This window comes from Alternaria ethzedia, assembly GCF_023757985.1.
Source record: "Alternaria ethzedia strain BMP 0044 chromosome Unknown scaffold_29, whole genome shotgun sequence".
Lineage (NCBI taxonomy): Eukaryota > Fungi > Ascomycota > Dothideomycetes > Pleosporales > Pleosporaceae > Alternaria > Alternaria ethzedia.
Window position 1 is genome coordinate 46,323 of NW_026056222.1, and position 17,964 is coordinate 64,286.

The following is a 17,964-nucleotide window of genomic DNA, read 5'->3' on the forward strand; positions in this document are numbered from 1 at the left end:
TTTCCTCGAAGCTGCATAGCTCCCTGCACATGATCCTCTCTATTATTACCCCTTCGCCGCTCTGACTCTTTCGCTTTTCGGCCCATGTGTCCTTGAATCTACGAGTACACTCATCCTACTTGCCGCTTGTCTTAGTCGGGCCGTCACCTGTTCCTCAAATACCCTCAGTCTCCCCAATATCGCCAAAACATCCAAACTACGCAAATCGACCCGTATCCTGATCAGTTTACACTTTGTGTGATCTGGATACACACGTCATCAAGACATCCTTACCGTCCGGTACTTCCATATCTGCCTATCCCCCGACGGGTTCATTACCCCGGATAAGCTGGTTTGACATCATACTTCACCGAGAGCATCCAGCCCAAGACTAAAGCTTGAGGCAAGCTGTTCTATTATCATCCTCGCCTCTAGGATATCTATCAACTCCGACTTAACCCATTACACATCGCCATCATGTGTCGGATCGAGGAGCGCGAGGAGTTCACCCCTGATGGGCGACCCCTGACCTCTACGCGAGCCTGCCTTTGTGCGAAAGCACGTGGTGATAGACCATGCCGAGACGCAATCGTCGTGCCCATTCGATACATTCCTAGAAATGGCTCCATGGGCACACCGTCTCCGACGAATCCACCAACTCCCACCACTTCAACATACTTGGTTCAAACACGTCGTCCGTCTGGCAGTGGTAGCCGTCCCTCAACTCGGGATGGCCAACGACCGATCAGCAGCGAGATCTTCATACAGGTTGGCTCAAAGAAAGATAACAAAGGCAAGAAATACCCATTACTTTCGGTCTCTACCAAGCCCTACGATCGGTCTTCACTCGGCTCTGTTGGATCTCGTGATATCGCTGTTGATTCAGTAGGCTCTGATGCCTCCTACACCTACCGAACTGGTTTCCCGGAAGCCCCCTTGCCTCCACCAGCGTCCTTCGATCATCACAGCAGCTACCTTACGACTCCTACTGCACCATACGGTCAAAGCTCTCGCCATGTTCCGTCAGCGTCTTCCAGTCAGACACCCTCGCTTTACGTCGCGTCGGACGCAGAGTACGACCCACCGGCTAGGCAGCGAAGTACAAAACGCTCTTCCACGGTGATTCACAACCCACCTACTGCTGTTCCGTCCTCGCCGCCTCAGCGTCAGGGTGGTATGTCATCTGATCCATACCGGACGGCCAGGGTTGCTCCACGAGAGACGTACACATCAGACCGCCCACATCCACTCGACTACGACGCCTTTGCTGATCACTCGAGCTCGTCTTACACTAGCTCGGGCCCACCTGAAGGCGCTCGTCGCACCAAGACTGGCGACGAGCGACAAAGGCAGTCCAAGTCAGGTCGGCATCAAGAAGAGTCTGACCGACGGGTGGCTGATGAGCGTGACAGAGAAGATACTACCAGACGCGTACATTTCGAACCCGCCCGTGCAGACGGCCGCGCGAATGAGAGGGCAGAAAAGCTCTTCGCTGAGAAGGAGAAAGATCGAGCGTTGGTCAGGGAAGAACTTCGTCGTGTTAAGGAGGAAGAACGCCTCAGACAAGAGAGGAAGGACTTAGAAGCCAAGAAGGCCCAAGATCGTAAGAAGGAGAAGTCAAGTCCTCCAACGATCGACTATACGAAGAAGCGGCCGAACGCATCACGCAGACAATCCTCCTCTATGACGTCAGCTGAGCTAGCAGATCAACGGCGCTTGATCAAAGCCGAGGAACAACAGATGCGGAGCGAAAGGCAGATTGCAGAGGCCAGGGAGCGAGAGGAGGAGCTGGCAGCTCGTAAAAGCCAACAGGAGAAGCCGGCTGCATACTGGGACCCGCGTGGCGGTGATCGTTCCCTCTCCACCCGCCGAGATTCGATGGCTCGCCACGACAGCCTCACCTCTAACACGCGTCCCGCTGGATTGACTCGCACTCCTAGCAAGCGCCGCCCAAGTGTCTCGCAGCCAAGCCCACCAGTACAGGATGCTCAGGCGCCTGCAGAGTCTTACAGGCCTTCCAGTTCGAGGAAACGCGCGCCACCGCCGCTATCCTTCCCAGCGAACTTCAACCAAGATCATGCCCGGCCGCCGTCTGCCAGACGTCCATCTTTTGCTCAGGACAACCCGTTCGCAGCAGCATCTTCAATGATGTCGCCATCATCAGCATCACAAGACCCATGGGATCTGCGCACCGTCGAGGCTTCACTTCCATCTGCCCGACCTCTAAGCAGTGGTCGTCGTCCATCCATGCAGTCTCGCGGCTATGTCGATGCCTTTGCAACAGACTCTGAAAGTCCGGATGATCACCCGCCTGTGTACGCATCGCGCACGGGTCTGAGTCGCAAAGGATCGAAGAGGAAGCACTGAGCTTTATGTCGCTCTGTACGTCTCGAATCACGCGTTTTATACTGTTTATTGCTATTTCTTCTTGCTGTTGGAGTTCAGTATGCGTCTGCTTTCTTCATGATACCCTTCCACCAGCACTGTTATACGGCACCCTTTCATGTACCTCCGATAGACATATACCCTTGATTCACTGCGCATGTATCGCGTTCGTTAGAAATGACAAAATTATGGCATCACAAGAAACCATTGCACGAAATAGTCATCATTGTTACCAACTAGTGACTATTACTGCTTCCCCAATACCCTGAGCCACCTTCTTGACATTTACCTGCACTATCTTGGCTTCCCGCATTCTGGGCAAGATTGGTTCGGCGTCCAGAGCTCCGCCTTGGGAGGTGGTGTCTCCTGGTAAGGATCAACCGGTATTTCTAACTCGGCGTCAACCCCAAGTCTGAAAGTCTTGTAGGGCGGAGAATCAGGGTTTTGTCCTTTCCACTCATTGACTTGGTCGGTTATCTCGTTTCTGAGGCGCTCAAGCAGGTATAAGTAGCGGCGATGCTGTTGGAAAGAGGCGGGAACGCTGGTGTCGAGCGCTTTGATGGCTTGAGAAAGCTTGTTGATGACGGCGGCCTTCTCTGAGGGGTAGCTGAGGTTCTCTGATGCCATGTTATGGAGCGGTGTGACGAGCTGAATGATCTTGATGGTGCTCTGATGCTTCTCATCTTGCGCTGATATACTGAACTTGTTTGCTGCGGGCAAGTTCCTTCACGATGTGGCACGTAAAACAATCAGGATACCAAAGTCTATCATAGATAGCAAGCGTGTGTGGTTGATCACCGCAATTCATATGTCAGTCTTCAAGCTCATATCCCTGTCTCCTTCTTTGGATAGGTGAGCCAATCATCGCTTTGGGCATAAAGCATGGCTTCAGTTGAGAGGAACGCGTGTAAGTGACTGAATTGTTGAATACAGGGCTCTTCATTGACCGTTCATTCGATGATCATATGGCACTCGTAATTCATACTCAAGCCATTAACCACACTCAACCCATGGATCTCGCGCCACCGCTTACTTTCATTCTCTCTGTAGTTGCGCAACATCACTGGACGGCCTCATATCGTCCTTCTTCTTCCTCTCGATCTACTTCTGCTGCTACTACGAGATAGATAATTCCCATCTTCTTCTGTCCCTGCGTCCTGACTGGCTACCTGGTAGGGATAATCTTCTGATTCTGGTATACCAAGCTCGGCATCAACGTCGCACCAGACTTGGGAATCAGAAATCGGGCTTTCTACGTCTTCAATCAACCACCATCCGATAGGTATGTCTATCTCGCTTTTCAGACGCAAACAGAGATAGAGAAGCCTACGCTGTTGAAAGAGCGTCATTTCCGTGCTTGGTTGGATAGCGGCGATGGCAGTGTGTATCTTTTGGATCGTGGGAATATCGGCGCTCATGAGCGTACGTCTCTCTTCTTCCGTCATGACTGAATTAGTTGTGTTAAAGAAGTTGCTGTCGTAAGAAATATTACATGCTTATAAGTTCTGAACGTGGACGAGCGTCGCGAATGGTTTGTGCAAACACTAGTGTTTCCATGGCGCAGATGAGACACCCGACTTGGTCACTTGCATTGTGGGCACAGCATTGCCACGTCGAAAACATTGCGCTTCACACGAAAGTGAGCTGTGGCTTTGAGATAAACCCATTTCATTGGTATCCTATGAGATCTAGTCTAGTACGGATATACAAATCGATGACCGCCCTGCACTCGTCTCACCAGCGCGTTCCCAATCATCTAGCTATGTATCAGGCGACCTGGCCGTGCTAATCCGAACGAGCGACGACCACGGGTCAAATCTTATTCATCCTTGCTCTCAACAACCTGAGACAGCGAGCCCTTCGCAGGAACGTAGTTGAAGGCCTCATCGGATCGCTGGCGACGTGGCGGAAGCGAGAAGCTGATCTGAGAGTGCGGCGCGGAGAAAGGAGCGCGAGTAACGGGGGTAGACTGGCCGAACTCTTGAAGCTTCTTCTCGAGGTACTCGATGCGGTCGTCTTGTTCTTGAGTGTGGTGCATCTGCTGCTGGTACATGCTAGACATGTAGTCGTGCTCGTTGTAGAGGCGGTCGAACTTCATAGCGGCGTAGTTGATGTCGTTGCGAAGGCGAAGGTTCTCGCGATTGCTCTCGTGCTTTACGCTCGCGATATGACGGCGATGGGCTTCACTGAGATCGCGAAGTTGCTTCTCGTGCACCCCGCCAACGTCGATCGTGAGGAATTTGGTGAGCGCCTTGCTTGTGGACAGACGTGCGAGAAGCGCGATCGCGACTGCAACAAAGACTCCGATCAAGAGAATGATCTCGCGATCGCTGATGAGTTCAGTCTGGAGCTGTTAGTATGAGACGCTGAGGTAGTGCTTCAAATTTACGTACTGTGGTCCAGACTGCGGAGAGCAGACCGAAGATGCTTGAGCAAAGGAAGAAGGCTAGGAATTCGAAGTTGTTGAGCTCCATTATGATGGTGTCTTTAGTGGGTGAGTTGTTGAGTTGTTGAGCGGAAAGACGTCGGAGCTGCATCGCAGTCAGTTTAATACACTTGGCTTGGCAGTCTAGCTGATTCCACAAGTGGAGTCAGCTGGGATGAAGCAGCACTTCATGCTGGCAAGACGTTGCGATGATGTCTTATAGCTTCAGCTTGTTGTCGGATCAAAACAACATTACGATGACACATTAACATCCTTTGCAAACTCCACAGTCTAGCTTGTTTCAAAACACGAACATCTACTGGAAGATGCCCCGGTTGTATGACCTGAATTCTGCATTCAGATATGTATGCATTAGATGGCTATATACTGACAGTATGACTATTTACAGGAAAGTGACGATGAGTACACTGAAGCATGCAGAATATGGCAACCACGTAGGTAAATCGGACATGATGCATGGAACGCCGTTTTTGAACCCATATGCAGACCCCAAGGTACCTAAAGAACGCCTTAGCCATGCAGTAATGATTCTTGAAAATGAGCTTGCAAAGCCCGTCGATGACACGCTAAACAATTCAGGAAAGATCCATGGGTTCGGCGGCACTGTTACCGGCACCAGTTGATTCGCGACCACGCTGGTCCTTGATTGTTGGGACAGCAGGTTGCGCGAAACTGTTTTGTGCAGACGGAGCAGGAACGTTGATGCCAGTATTTGCGTGGTCGGTGCGAACCTGTGGAGGCGCGACGTAACCCATATGAGGCTGGGCGTAGATTGGAGGAGTCGCTGGGCCAGAAGAGTTGCGCGGCGGCTTTCGACCACCGATGCGCTGAGCTCGGGGAGCTGGGAAGCAAGCATTCTTGACACGGGTCTGGAACTCTTGAGCGAAGTTGTCGTAGGGTTTCTTGTCCTCGGATGTCTTCCAGCCCATCTTGTTCTTCATGCACTCAGCCTTGCGGTGACTAATCGTGGAACCTTCAATGCGAATGCCATTGGCCTCAAAGCGACGACAGCAGTCAGAACGCGACAGGATAAGCAGAACAACGAGAAGGCTGACGTTGTCGTTGTCGAGAAGATGAGGACAAAAATCGCAGACATTACATGCGAAGCGGCGCATGTCTTCTAGTTCCTTGGTGTCGGTGCAGTTGACAAAGCGCTCAGCCATTGAGAACGGTCTAACCATGTCCCTACAGATATGGTTCTGAAGGACATTGGCGACTGAAGATACGGAAACTGGATAGATGCTACTACGGTCGATCTTGCTTGTAGCAGATGACGAGACCGTGCCGGCGATGTAGACAATCTCAATATCGTCGAACGGGCCCCGATCGAGTTTGATGTCCTTGAGTGTTTTGCCTTCCTTTTGAGCCTCTTTGTAAGTCTCGGCGTTCTTGATACCAGCCTCGCGAGCCGCCTTGACAGCCTCACGAGGTGTGGTAAAGCCATACTCCTTGGCGAGAGCTACGGAATCTTCGTGCATCTCAAACTTGGAAAGCTTACGCTCAACATCAGGAGCGCGTATCCAGTCCTCGGACCAGGGTTCTTCTGCGAGGACTTTGTAGAAGACCTTGGTAAGGGCGCGAAGCTTGATCTCAAGATCAGTCATCATACGCCGGCCGAAATACAGTTCATCGGTCTCAAAGAAGGCATTCTCGATAAAGGTCTTTCGATCCTTCTGAGTTAGCTGGCCGCGAGATGGATCATTCTTCCATTCTTGGATGATGTGCATGAACTTGGCGTGGAAGATGTCATCGAAATGTTTTGATGCAGGTATAGCATTCGCTGTACGGCACGTTAGTCCATGGTCAAGAGATGTTCCCACAGTTCCCACGTACAAGTCGGTGTGTGGGGTTGTTGTGGCGGCGAAGGTGAGGTAACAGCGGTCTGGCTGATTGCGGCAGGTGACATAGTGATCCAAGCGCGATATATGACCTGATATACCGAAAGAAGTAAATTGTCTACTTGTAGATCAGTATAGATGAGAAAGGAAACAGATCTCGATGGAATTCGATGGGGTTGGAAGGTGAGGTTCGTGGCCGGGTCAAAAGGTTGCGGGGTGGTTGGGTTGTCGGAGCGTGAGGGCGGTAGGCAAAAACATTCACGCTCGCGTCGCTAGCGTGCCAAGTAAATTCGGGGTGAGCATTGGAAAGACACGTGACCCACATGACTCGGCCCCAACAAGCTTGGAACCTCGGGTGAACGTCATAGTTAGCGCTTCCGCTCACAACCTTCCATCAAGACATCCATTGAGTGCTTCATCTTGTCAGTTCCTATCCTGTTAGCAATGGCTGCGACGCGTTATACGTTCCTGCACCGCATCGCTACGCGTTGGTATGCGCCCGGGGTGCGCTTGAGGGACGAACCCCTTCCTGTCGCGTTCCTGCAGTATCATCCTCATTTCATCTGCGCTCAGTACGCTCGTCTCGATCCAGAGTTACATGTCATCATTGCGAAAATATTGATTTAAATATGTATGGGTTACAGTACGCTGGTCCTCTTCGCCATCTAGGGAAGTCATCGCTTCCGGCTTTGGTTGCCTTACGTGCCACATTCCTGGGAACAGCAGCAGCATATGCCTTCTAGAAAACACATCTTCTCTGGAGCGATCTCGGTTATTCTGATAGCCTGAAAGAATCATGGTTCCGTTGGATCGCAATGGGATCCTTTCCGGAAGGACACTCAGGGTATACGCGAGAACCTAGATGACAAAATTGGCGCTGAAAGCACTGGGCCTCCTTTTATCAAGCGTGCCGTTACATTGTTCAAGAGTTTGTATCCATGGTGACGCTGAGACCTGGTTTGCGCCGAATTAATGGCATTCAAAAGTCTTTCAAGGCACGGGAGACGCTACTTTGATGGGCGTTTGACAGTGAAGGAGACAGTAGCAACGAAGAGATATTTCCACAGCTAGCTTTTGTCACCACGCGAAAAGTCCCTGCCTCGCAAGCAACTTCGTTCAACTTTCTACGTTAACGGCACACCACCATCGACCCAATACAACATGAAGCTGATCAGACGTCGAGACAGGCGTTCCCAAGCCACAGCTGCGACGCCATGCCACTTGCTTGCACTACCAGCGGAGATACGCTTGCTCATATACAGCCACATGGCACCCGATGGCTTCCTACCAAACGCGCCCTACAAGACATACATCGGGCTCATGCTCTCCTGCCCCCAGATCTACAACGAGATGACCTCCGAAGCCGTCCGCCTGGCCCCTTCCATCCTACGCACGATCCAGTTCTCCGTCAACACAACGCCAATGAAGCTACAACCGCTCCGGCCGACGAGCTTCGCCTCGCTGATGCACCTCACGATCGGAATACCGCGCTGGGCAATGCTCGATCGGCCCACTATAATGGGCATTCTGCAAGCCATGGCACCTGTACTAGAGCTTCACCTGGCCAGACTGACCATCGGATTAGAAGACCTAGAGGGCGAAGAGGACGTATTGCAGATGGTCGAGACACTGAATCCGGCACAAATCGCGCGTTACATGAGCCAAGTACAGGACATGCCCGCACCCCTCTATCCTCCAAGCGATTCTGTGGCATCCGACCATTATCGCATCCGAACAACATACAGCAATATCATTGGACTCGTCACAGCAATGAATTGCCTCATAGCTCCAGGAATGTGTAATGGAAAGCATGCCCAGGCAAACCACTGGTGCCTTCGCGCTTCAGTCCTTAACCCACCATTTCCGACGACGACGTGTAACGTCCGGAAGATTGCTTTCCGCTTGAAAAGGCTCCATGATGAGAAGGTATGTGGGTGTGGTCGACTTCCCGCTCACTACCCTCATCTGGTGTATCCGTTTCGCGGGTCGAGCTATAGGTGGGAGCTGATGCTCGAAAACCCCTCGTTGGAAAAGGAGCGATGGATGGTTCACTGGAGGGATGATAAGGGTAAGTTGAGCTGGTCTCTGAAGGGAAAACCAGGGCTATATGTATGGCTGAAGTTGAAAGAGAAGCGAGAGAGCCGGTTGAAGAGGGCTGTGAAAAGCTTGTTCAGGCAGACCTAGTTGAAGGCGGGGCTATGTACGTACTCTCCAGGTTCGCAAGTGCTAAGTCTTGCAGGTAGCTCCAATATCATCATGATCATGACATGAATGCATAAATGCCATGGACTTAGGAGTCTTGATGTTACAGTGCGCGTCATGCCAAAACCACAGCTCTCACCAGATGCATTCGAAAGGTCTACGTGTAACATGCACCTACCCGACGGCTACCACATTGAGCATCCACAAACAGAATGAACATGCGTTTGTGTGACCCACTCCCAGATTGTTCCTCATTCCGCTGATAAAACCCCGTTCATAGTCCCCAACATACAGAAGACTTACCACACCCCTACCTCCGACTCTCCAAGACCACCCAACTATCTCTACAAACCAGCAGACCGAAGACTACCATGACTCTCTTCAGTACACAGATAGCTGGCATCGCTATAGGGGTCTTCTTCGCACTATCCCTCATCATGTTCGCCCTTTATTACTCGATTGATCGTCTTCGCAAGCAAAATGGCACAGCCAAAGCAACAACGCCGTCATCTCCTACTGGCTCTGGTTCCCCGATACCTCCTCCACAACATCTTATGGACAATCAGAGGCGCACCTCCAATCAATATTCACATCCTCAGCAAGAGCATTCACGTCCAAGCCTAGAGTACGGACCCGGTCCAACTTGGGTCGCGACACCCGAGCCCGAAACGTATCGTTTCAACACGATTAGAGCAGTACCAGCTACGCCAAAGACGTCCTCCGCGAGTGCCATGCGTCCTGTTACTTCGGAGTCGGACAAGCGGAGTAGTCTGCACCAGGCGGTCTTGGGTGCGGGTACAAGTCGCGGTCGGAAGAACAACAGTGATGCCACAAAGGAAGCCGTGGAGACTGCTAGAGCAAAGGATTTGGATGACGACCACGTTGCTGGCAGTAGCATTGGCAGACAGAAAACGTACACTGGAGCTTGGCCTTGAACGGTGTGGTGATGTCGGCAACGTTCTAGGGATGTGTTCAATGATGGTTTCATCGAGCAAATTGGGCTCCACATGGTATAGACTAGATCCATCGAGCCTTGATAAACACAACATACTACACATGAGGACGTGCATTGAGCGATGGGTTGAGATAGTGCGTGGATTTGTTTCATCTGAGCGGGAAGCTATTGACATCACGAGACGTATGAAGGACCGTTCCCTTTTGGTAATGCTGTTTAGACCGGTAATGAAATTCACTTACCTGAACCTGAACTATATATTCTTCGTTGGTCATCACAACACCATCGCATCACACAGGGCGCATGGGCAGGGGAAATGGCAATCAAGCATCATCCTCGTGCCTTGCAACACTCGGACTCAGCGACACCTAGTGGGGGAGAACCTTTTGTTTCATTGACTCCTGATCATCATGCCGCCGTATATAGCCGTAAAACCATGCCATAGTCGTGGCAGAAGAGACCCTTTCCCAGACACCATATTTTCAGTAAGCCGAGAAAGGAGGAAGAAGGGAGACCATCGTGTCGCGCGTGCGCATTCGTATTTACGAGCGGGCGGGGCGGTCGTTGAAGCGGCGGGGACCGCGCTCGACAATCTGTTGTTGGGAGACGGCGATGACGTTGGTAGGGATGCTGTCGAACTATCGGAAGTGTTAGTGAGATGCTTGGGGTGGTATGGTTATAGAGTAACGTACGCCCATGCTCTTGAGCAGGTCCTTGGTCTCCTGGTCGACGTCGAGCGAGCCAGACTCGCTGTTCTGGGTGAAGTCGAGAGCGGAGATCTCGGGGACGTACTGGTCCTTTCGCTCACGCTCCTCTTCTTGGAGCTTGAAGGAAATACCACGGACGGGACCACGCTGGATACGCTTCATCCTGCGAGTTGTTAGCTTGATGTTCGTTGCGAGAGAGCACGCTGCTCAAAGCGGGGCTGCAGTGCGGGCGGTTGAAGAGCTATTTTCTGAAGTGCCCGAGAGCCTGCGCATAGGCATTGCATAACGCTCCTCTGCGCAGGCCACTCAAGCTTCCAGGACCAGCCCCTCATTGCCATTGTCGCAGCCCCAGTGTCGGCACGTACAAGTGAGTGGTGTATCCGGCAATCTTGTTTCGGAGCCTCTTGGAGGCAATGATGGCAATCTCATCACAGATCCTCTTGTTGGTCTCGAAGTCGAGCGACAACTTGGGGTAGTAACGCTCGATGATGACCTTGGCGGACTTCTTGACGGTCTTAGTTCGGACGCGACCCATTTTGGCGACTTGTTGTGTGAGCTGGGAGAAGAGGTTGTCGTGGGAAGGGGCGGTGGCTGTCGGGTTAGTTGGATTGTCGCTGGAGAGTAGAAATGTCGGGAGGGCAGGCGCGATTATTCGCCTAATCTGTGTGGAGGACCGTGCGCAGGACTCTAGTCACAAAGGGTTTGGCGCCAACGCAGCACATGGGAGCCATCACCAACATTGCTCAGCAGATAAACAGTGTCAATCTCGTGTATCATATTGGTATCTCTCGCTCGCTATTTAAAACTGTTGGAAAAAAGACTGTTCAAAGAAATGCATCACAGATGCTTGCTACATATAGGAAAACCCGACCATCCTCCTCGCAGCCCATTTGCAACGAAACTCCACAACACCACCGCTGTGTGAATATCAATTTAAGTAAGCCCTGTGGCTTTACAGATACAGCCATCTGAGCGGTTCTTTCAGTGGCCACCCTCAGCGCCACCCTCAGCGCTGCCTCCGGAAGCACCGTGATGTGCAGGGTTGGGGAAGTAGAACGCACATACTGCGATGATGACGTACGTCATCACGCAGAGCACACCCTCCAGGTAGTTCGAGCTTCTGTCGCGGAGGAACGAGCCAACCGCCAGGACCGCCAGAACCAGGGCAACAGCGTCGAAGATGGCGAAGTTGTAGTCCATGCCGACACCAATACCCCAGCCAACCAGTACCACAAGGGGTGCGTTGAACAGGGCGGTCTGGATAGAGGCACCGAGAACATGGGCAAGGGCCATGTTGATCTGATTGTCATAGGCTTCGTCAATGGCGAGGAGGTGCTCGGCGATCTTCTCAACCAGCGGGATAAGGATAAGTCCGACGAAGGAGTCACTAACTCCTCGCTCTACTATATGCGGGATTTCGAGGACGAGGAAGATAGCGACGAGTGCAACGCAGGCCAGTGAGACGAGAAGAGCAACGATGACTTCGGTCAGGGTAAGCTTGGGCTTAGCCAATTCCTCGTGGCGGTCCTTGTCCTTGTGATCGTCTGCCTCGTAGATCTCATGGAGCAACCCATCGTGGGATACGGTCTGGTAATACAAGTAGACTAGGTAGCCAACGATGGAGATGATGGCGACACCGCGGGATATCAGTCGAGTGTTATAGGCGATATCAACAGTCTGTTCGTAATCGGGGTTTTGGAAGAGGTATGCGTAGAAGACAGCGGGAAGTACGAGCGCGGCTATAAAGATTAGCATTGGTACTTTGACGAGCCAAGAGGAGGATCGACATACTGGCAGCTACGAGCATCAAGCCACTACCGTTCTCAGAGACAGCACTATGGAACTCTTGGACGTCATGCTTGACACCACCGGCAATGAAACTGGAGCAAATTAGTGAGTGCTTGATCGAGCATCGAACAGACACTTACCAGGTACCAAGGCAGAGGAGCAGGTTGGCCAAGATAGACCCCAATATAGCAGCCTTGATAACCTGCACGTTTGAGTCGCCGTTGGAGGTTTTGAGCAAGACCATGAACAGAATAACTTCGACAACGGAACCGAATGTTGTCTCGAGAACGACAGCAAAGGCCTTGTTTGGCATCTTGCGCGAGAACTCCTGGCCAGCGAAACCGAGTAAGTTGGCTGCAGGAAGCATGGCAATGTAGTTGGTAATGAAGATCGCTAGATGCCATTCGGGCCTCGCAAAGTGCTGTTATAGTCGGTTAGTACAAGAAACATATCCTCTTGTGTGCCGCTTACCAGTGCAATTGCTACAGGTACAATGGGCCATAGGCAGTTCACTAGCATAGACATCGTGCTGCTACTCCTGCCGCTGATGACAAGGAACTTGATCGGGTTGAAACCCCTGCGGCCACTCTCGCCCTCGGGGTGAAGGCCGGGGGTCACCTTGTGTCCATTGTGGTTGTACTGTGGCAGAGACGAGCCGCGCCTGTCACGGCGATCGGAGGGAGGGACGGAGCGTGGCTTCTCGCTGGTATATCCTCGGTCGCGCGACGAGCGGTGCCTTGAGCCGTCGGGGTAGTCTCGCGAGCTTCTCGAGCGGTGCGCCATGGCTTTGGTATACGAAGATTGCCCAAGGGGTGGTTTTTAGGGTGCGCCAAGTGCAAGAGTTGAATGCACTGGCTTGGGTTTCAGGGCGGGCGAACGAGTTGCCCTGCAGCGGTTGCAGTTTGTAATGCCGTAATTGGAGAGGAGTTGATAGAGAGTAAGTGAAAAAGAAAGACAAGAGGGCCGGTGGGACTAGACATTGTAAAAGGGCCGGGCGTCATTTCGGGACGAGTAGTATACTACCTGCTTCCTTGTTTACGAGGTGCAGTTCGCAACGGGGCGGGCGCGTCCACAACACACAGCCTCGACGCTATGATCGCCAAACAACGAAAATGTCGCAGCGCGTTTACACCGTAACTCTGCAGCAGCGCGCGCCGTTCGCAGGCAATTGGTCTTCATTGGTTCTTTTTGGCACCGATTCATGGTAATTCAGTGTCTAGCTAAGCTTATCTTCAGTAGAACACGTCACCAAGCACCGCGCAACGTCCCTGGCAATGCTTGACACGCCTTGGCTGCACTACGATGCGGAGTCCAGAACAAGGTTTCAGCTCCATGCACATTGACGTGGGCCGAGACTCCACATCTCAGGTTTAGCAGCAATAAGGGGAAGGGTCTCGATCTCCGCAATGCACATGCGAGCTATTTGATGGACACCGACACACTTCGAGCTACCAGAGGTCATTCGCATCGATGGCGCTACATGGAATACAAGCGCTGGTTCCAACGCGTTGGCTACTGACAACCGCATGAACCGTCATCGATCGCAATGTTGAGAAGGGCCGACAAGTTGCTGATGACGATTTAGAGAGGAAGGAACGTCTACTGCTGTTGAAACTATGTACTTACACACATCAGTCTGCAGACATTCCATGATGCGATGGGGGAGTTGTTGTTCATCTAGACTTGATTGGTTCCTGGCGGTCCGCATCTATTGTACCTTGCATATGATGAGAGACTAGCAACAGCATGGTAACGCCGGCTGGATGCGCAACTATGCCCTCACGACTTGATCTTCCCTCTGCACATCGCAAAGCTTGACAAGGCTTCAATACATACAAAAAGCCATCATGTATTTGACATATGCTCAAGCAAAAGCAGTCACCTGGTACTGTGCACGGGACAGGCCTTATCGCGAGGCGCGTGTTAGCGGCATGGCAACAGCGACTCATCCATAAACACACAAACAACCCTCTTCCATCCCATCTCGTCTCCAAACCCATCCATCTCCGTAACTCACAACATGGTCTTCTCCTCTGGTTTTGCGCTGTGCGCAGCCATCACAAGCGCGACGGCGCTCCAGATCCCGCTTATGTCGTCCGGCAATCAAGCGCCACTCGGACATCCACATGGGACCAAACCGTTGGTCAACTCGACCGAGCTCCAAGACCTCATCAGTGGGGACAGATTGATGGCACGCGCCAAGAAGATGTACGAGATTGCGAAGCTCGGTGAAGAGGAATACAACCATCCCACCAGAGTCATCGGGAGTGCTGGTACGTTTGCGCACGTGATTTGTTGTACGCTGATGCTGATGAAGTCGCAGGCCACCTCGGAACGCTGTCTTACATCTATGAAACTATCCTTCAACTTGGCGACTACTACACAATCACCAATCAAACCTTCCCAGCTGTGTCCGGCAATGTCTTTGAGTCGCGTCTTGTCATTGGCGATGTCGTGCCGAAGTCTGCCCATCCCATGGGCTTAACGCCTCCCACAAAGGACAAAGAGCCTGTACACGGCGACCTCGTTTTTGTTGAGAATGACGGTTGTCAGGCGTCGGATTACCCAGACTCAGTAGCCGGAAACATCGCATTCATCAAACGTGGAGTCTGCCCCTTTGGTACTAAATCCGAGCATGCAGGTCGCAAAGGCGCTTCTGCTGCCATTGTCTACAACTATGAGAAAGACAGCGTTTCGGGCACCCTCGGAACGCCGTCTCCCGATCATGTAGCTACATTCGGGTTGTCCGGTGAAGAAGCTGAACCAATTTTGAAGAAGCTCGAAAAGGGAAAGCGCGTGGATGCGATCGCCTACATTGACGCTGAAGTGAACACCATTCTGACGGTCAACATCATTGCGCAGACAACGGCTGGCGATCCGGACAACTGCGTCATGCTCGGCGGCCATTCCGACAGTGTCACCGAAGGGCCTGGTATCAACGATGATGGAACAGGCACAATGTCGCTGCTCGAAATTGCTACTCAACTTACCAAGTTCAACGTTACCAACTGTGTGAGGTTTGCATGGTGGGCGGGTGAGGAGGAAGGCCTACTCGGATCCAACTACTATGTCGCCTCTCTGCCCGAGAAGGAGAACCAGAAGATCCGCCTCTTCATGGATTACGATATGATGGCTAGGTAAGCGAAATCACCGTACGCGTGGCGCATGTAATGTGACTAACTTGTACCAGCCCCAACTTCGCCTACCAAATCTACAATGCTACAAACGCGGTGAACCCGAACGGCTCCGAAGAGTTGCGGGATCTGTACATCAAGTGGTACGAGGATCAAGGTCTGAACTACACTTTCATTCCCTTTGATGGCCGCAGCGATTACGACGGCTTCATTCGCAACGGAATCCCCGGTGGTGGCATTGCTACAGGAGCCGAGGGTATCAAGACGGAGAAGGAAGTAGAGATGTTTGGGGGCAAGGCTGGGGACTGGTATGATCCTTGCTACCATCAGCTTTGCGACGATATTTCAAACCTCAACGTTACTGCGTGGGTTGTCAACACCAAGCTCATCTCGCACTCTGTCGCAACGTACGCACGATCTCTCAAAGGTTTCCCGAAGCGAGAGCTTGAGGCTTCGCTCAAGTCTACTGTGTACAGGGAGAAGACGAAGTATCAAGGCTCGAAGTTGTTCATCTAGAGTTGGTTATTTGTAGTCTGGCCTTCCCTTGTTCCAATGTAAAGCTGGGTAGTCTAGCCTGCCTTGACAGATTTATGGAGGAATGAACGTACAGTCACTGCTGATGTCAACCGCGTGAGTTCTCTGAACAAGTCCAGGGGTGATTCTGAACACTACCAACTGCTTCACTATGTTCCGGTGCGCTCGGCTGGTCCCGAGACTGGATCTGGGATTGCATGACGATTAACACGGGGAAGTCGCGCTAAGCGAACGGGCCGCAACACTACGGGCTGCAGCTGAAGCGACTCATCGGCTGCAGGTCGCGTCTCCAATTGCATCATGGCGCCCGTCTCAATGCCTTCGGCCCTCACCTTTGAGCTGCTGGGAAAGTGCTCGGTATGTATCGTGTCAGTTTCGTGTCTTGGTCATCCCCTGACAAGCCCAGGTCACCAAAGCACGCGCGGCAACGCTGCATCTGCCTCATGGCCCTGTACCCCTCCCCATCTTCATGCCCGTTGCGACGCAGGCCTCGCTCAAAGGCCTCACGCCCGACCAACTCGAAGACCAGGGCTGCCGACTATGTCTAAACAACACATATCACCTGTACGGCCGACGTTCTGCCTCCATGCCAGCCACTGCTGACATGTGGGAGAGGCCTTAAGCCAGGACAAGCGACACTCGATGCCATAGGCGGCGCGCATAAGCTCCAGTCCTGGCCACACAATATCCTCACAGGTGCACCATGCCACAGCGTATAGGGATGGAAAGACGGAAGTGCTGACTCCTGCAGATAGTGGTGGGTGGGTCATGCCTCCAACGTGATGAACGAACGCACCATAACTGACGCCAACACCAGTTTCCAGATGGTATCGCTCCTCAAACTCGCCAAAGTCACCGAAGAAGGTGTCCGTTTCCTCAGCCCCCACGATGGGTCGCCCATGCTGCTCACACCCGAGCACTCCATCTCCCTCCAGAACTCAATCGGCTCCGACATAATCATGCAACTCGACGACGTTATCGCAACCACCTCGCCCGACCACGCGCGTATGAAGGAAGCCATGGAACGCTCGGTACGCTGGCTTGACCGCTGCATGCAAGCGCATAAGTACCCAGACCGACAGAACCTTTTCTGTATCATACAAGGTGGCCTGGACCTGGACATGCGGAAAGAATGTACCGCCGAGATGGTTGCGCGAGATACACCAGGCATCGCGATAGGAGGTCTCTCTGGCGGTGAGGAGAAGGCAGCCTATTGCGAAGTCGTGAAGACATGTACCGACCTGCTTCCTGAGAAGAAGCCGCGATATGTCATGGGCGTCGTAAGTTTTGGATGCCCTCAGCATTATTACAGCTTACTAACCAACTTAGGGATATCCGGAAGATCTGGTCGTCTCCGTCGCACTCGGCGCCGACATGTTCGACTGTGTCTGGCCAACACGAACCGCCGTAAGGTCTTCTCCCTATTCATCACAGACCCATGCTAACAATATTTAGCGATTCGGCAACGCCATCACATCCCGCGGCTCCCTCAACCTACGCAATGCCATGTACTCCGAAGACTTTAGCGCAATCGAAGAAGGTTGCCGATGCACCTGCTGCCGTCCGACATCCGATGGCGGACTGGGTATCACTCGAGCCTACATATACCACGTCACCGCGAAAGAGACTGCTGGTGCCCACCTTCTCACCATGCACAACGTCTACTACCAATTAAATTTGATGAGGGAAGCGAGGGAGGCCATCGTGCAGGATCGCTACCCACAATTTGTCAAGGACTTCTTTGGTGATCTGTACAACAGGGAAAAGGATAAGTATCCTGTATGGGCGGTCGACGCGCTGAAAAGCGTTGGTGTAGACCTGCTTGCCGAGTAGACGAGTCGAGAACGTCAGTGCTGGCCTCGATCTAAATAACTCATTCTGCCATGAATATTCGCTTGATGGACGTTCGCCAGGCTAACAGTTGATGAATGCATTAAAAGCTCTTCACAGAATTATATCGCGCGAGATCAATCCATCCTGAAATTCCAACACATCA

The 17,964-nt window shown here is 52.3% G+C and overlaps 9 protein-coding genes across 9 annotated transcripts; 5 read left to right on the top strand and 4 right to left on the bottom strand.

The window, feature by feature from the left end:
• Positions 1-606: 606 nt before the first annotated feature.
• J4E87_008754 (uncharacterized protein) lies at positions 607-2,346 on the top strand (the record flags this gene model as incomplete). Its single annotated transcript, XM_049380338.1, has 1 exon — positions 607-2,346. The coding sequence occupies one exon, from the start codon at positions 607-609 to the stop codon at positions 2,344-2,346; it is 1,740 nt and encodes a 579-aa protein (XP_049229835.1).
• A 312-nt stretch (positions 2,347-2,658) lies between these two features.
• J4E87_008755 (uncharacterized protein) lies at positions 2,659-3,809 on the bottom strand (the record flags this gene model as incomplete). The annotated part of the gene is made up of 2 exons (XM_049380339.1): positions 2,659-3,074; positions 3,791-3,809. The coding sequence occupies 2 exons, from the start codon at positions 3,807-3,809 to the stop codon at positions 2,659-2,661; spliced, it is 435 nt and encodes a 144-aa protein (XP_049229836.1).
• A 374-nt stretch (positions 3,810-4,183) lies between these two features.
• On the bottom strand, positions 4,184-4,838 carry J4E87_008756 (uncharacterized protein; the record flags this gene model as incomplete). Its single annotated transcript, XM_049380340.1, has 2 exons — positions 4,184-4,708; positions 4,758-4,838. 2 exons carry the CDS (start codon positions 4,836-4,838, stop codon positions 4,184-4,186), a joined length of 606 nt encoding a protein of 201 aa, XP_049229837.1.
• A 547-nt stretch (positions 4,839-5,385) lies between these two features.
• J4E87_008757 (uncharacterized protein) lies at positions 5,386-6,716 on the bottom strand (the record flags this gene model as incomplete). The annotated part of the gene is made up of 2 exons (XM_049380341.1): positions 5,386-6,590; positions 6,644-6,716. The coding sequence occupies 2 exons, from the start codon at positions 6,714-6,716 to the stop codon at positions 5,386-5,388; spliced, it is 1,278 nt and encodes a 425-aa protein (XP_049229838.1).
• A 1,198-nt stretch (positions 6,717-7,914) lies between these two features.
• Positions 7,915-8,832, top strand: J4E87_008758 (uncharacterized protein; the record flags this gene model as incomplete). The annotated part of the gene is made up of 2 exons (XM_049380342.1): positions 7,915-8,313; positions 8,653-8,832. 2 exons carry the CDS (start codon positions 7,915-7,917, stop codon positions 8,830-8,832), a joined length of 579 nt encoding a protein of 192 aa, XP_049229839.1.
• A 389-nt stretch (positions 8,833-9,221) lies between these two features.
• J4E87_008759 (uncharacterized protein) lies at positions 9,222-9,785 on the top strand (the record flags this gene model as incomplete). Its single annotated transcript, XM_049380343.1, has 1 exon — positions 9,222-9,785. The coding sequence occupies one exon, from the start codon at positions 9,222-9,224 to the stop codon at positions 9,783-9,785; it is 564 nt and encodes a 187-aa protein (XP_049229840.1).
• Positions 9,786-10,347: 562 nt separating this feature from the next.
• On the bottom strand, positions 10,348-13,083 carry J4E87_008760 (uncharacterized protein; the record flags this gene model as incomplete). Its single annotated transcript, XM_049380344.1, has 7 exons — positions 10,348-10,443; positions 10,498-10,675; positions 10,878-11,103; positions 11,505-12,251; positions 12,304-12,392; positions 12,441-12,721; positions 12,772-13,083. 7 exons carry the CDS (start codon positions 13,081-13,083, stop codon positions 10,348-10,350), a joined length of 1,929 nt encoding a protein of 642 aa, XP_049229841.1.
• Positions 13,084-14,320: 1,237 nt separating this feature from the next.
• J4E87_008761 (uncharacterized protein) lies at positions 14,321-15,950 on the top strand (the record flags this gene model as incomplete). Its single annotated transcript, XM_049380345.1, has 3 exons — positions 14,321-14,573; positions 14,624-15,437; positions 15,491-15,950. 3 exons carry the CDS (start codon positions 14,321-14,323, stop codon positions 15,948-15,950), a joined length of 1,527 nt encoding a protein of 508 aa, XP_049229842.1.
• A 377-nt stretch (positions 15,951-16,327) lies between these two features.
• Positions 16,328-17,801, top strand: J4E87_008762 (uncharacterized protein; the record flags this gene model as incomplete). The annotated part of the gene is made up of 7 exons (XM_049380346.1): positions 16,328-16,336; positions 16,375-16,532; positions 16,582-16,664; positions 16,720-16,729; positions 16,786-17,248; positions 17,298-17,375; positions 17,424-17,801. 7 exons carry the CDS (start codon positions 16,328-16,330, stop codon positions 17,799-17,801), a joined length of 1,179 nt encoding a protein of 392 aa, XP_049229843.1.
• Positions 17,802-17,964: the final 163 nt, after the last annotated feature.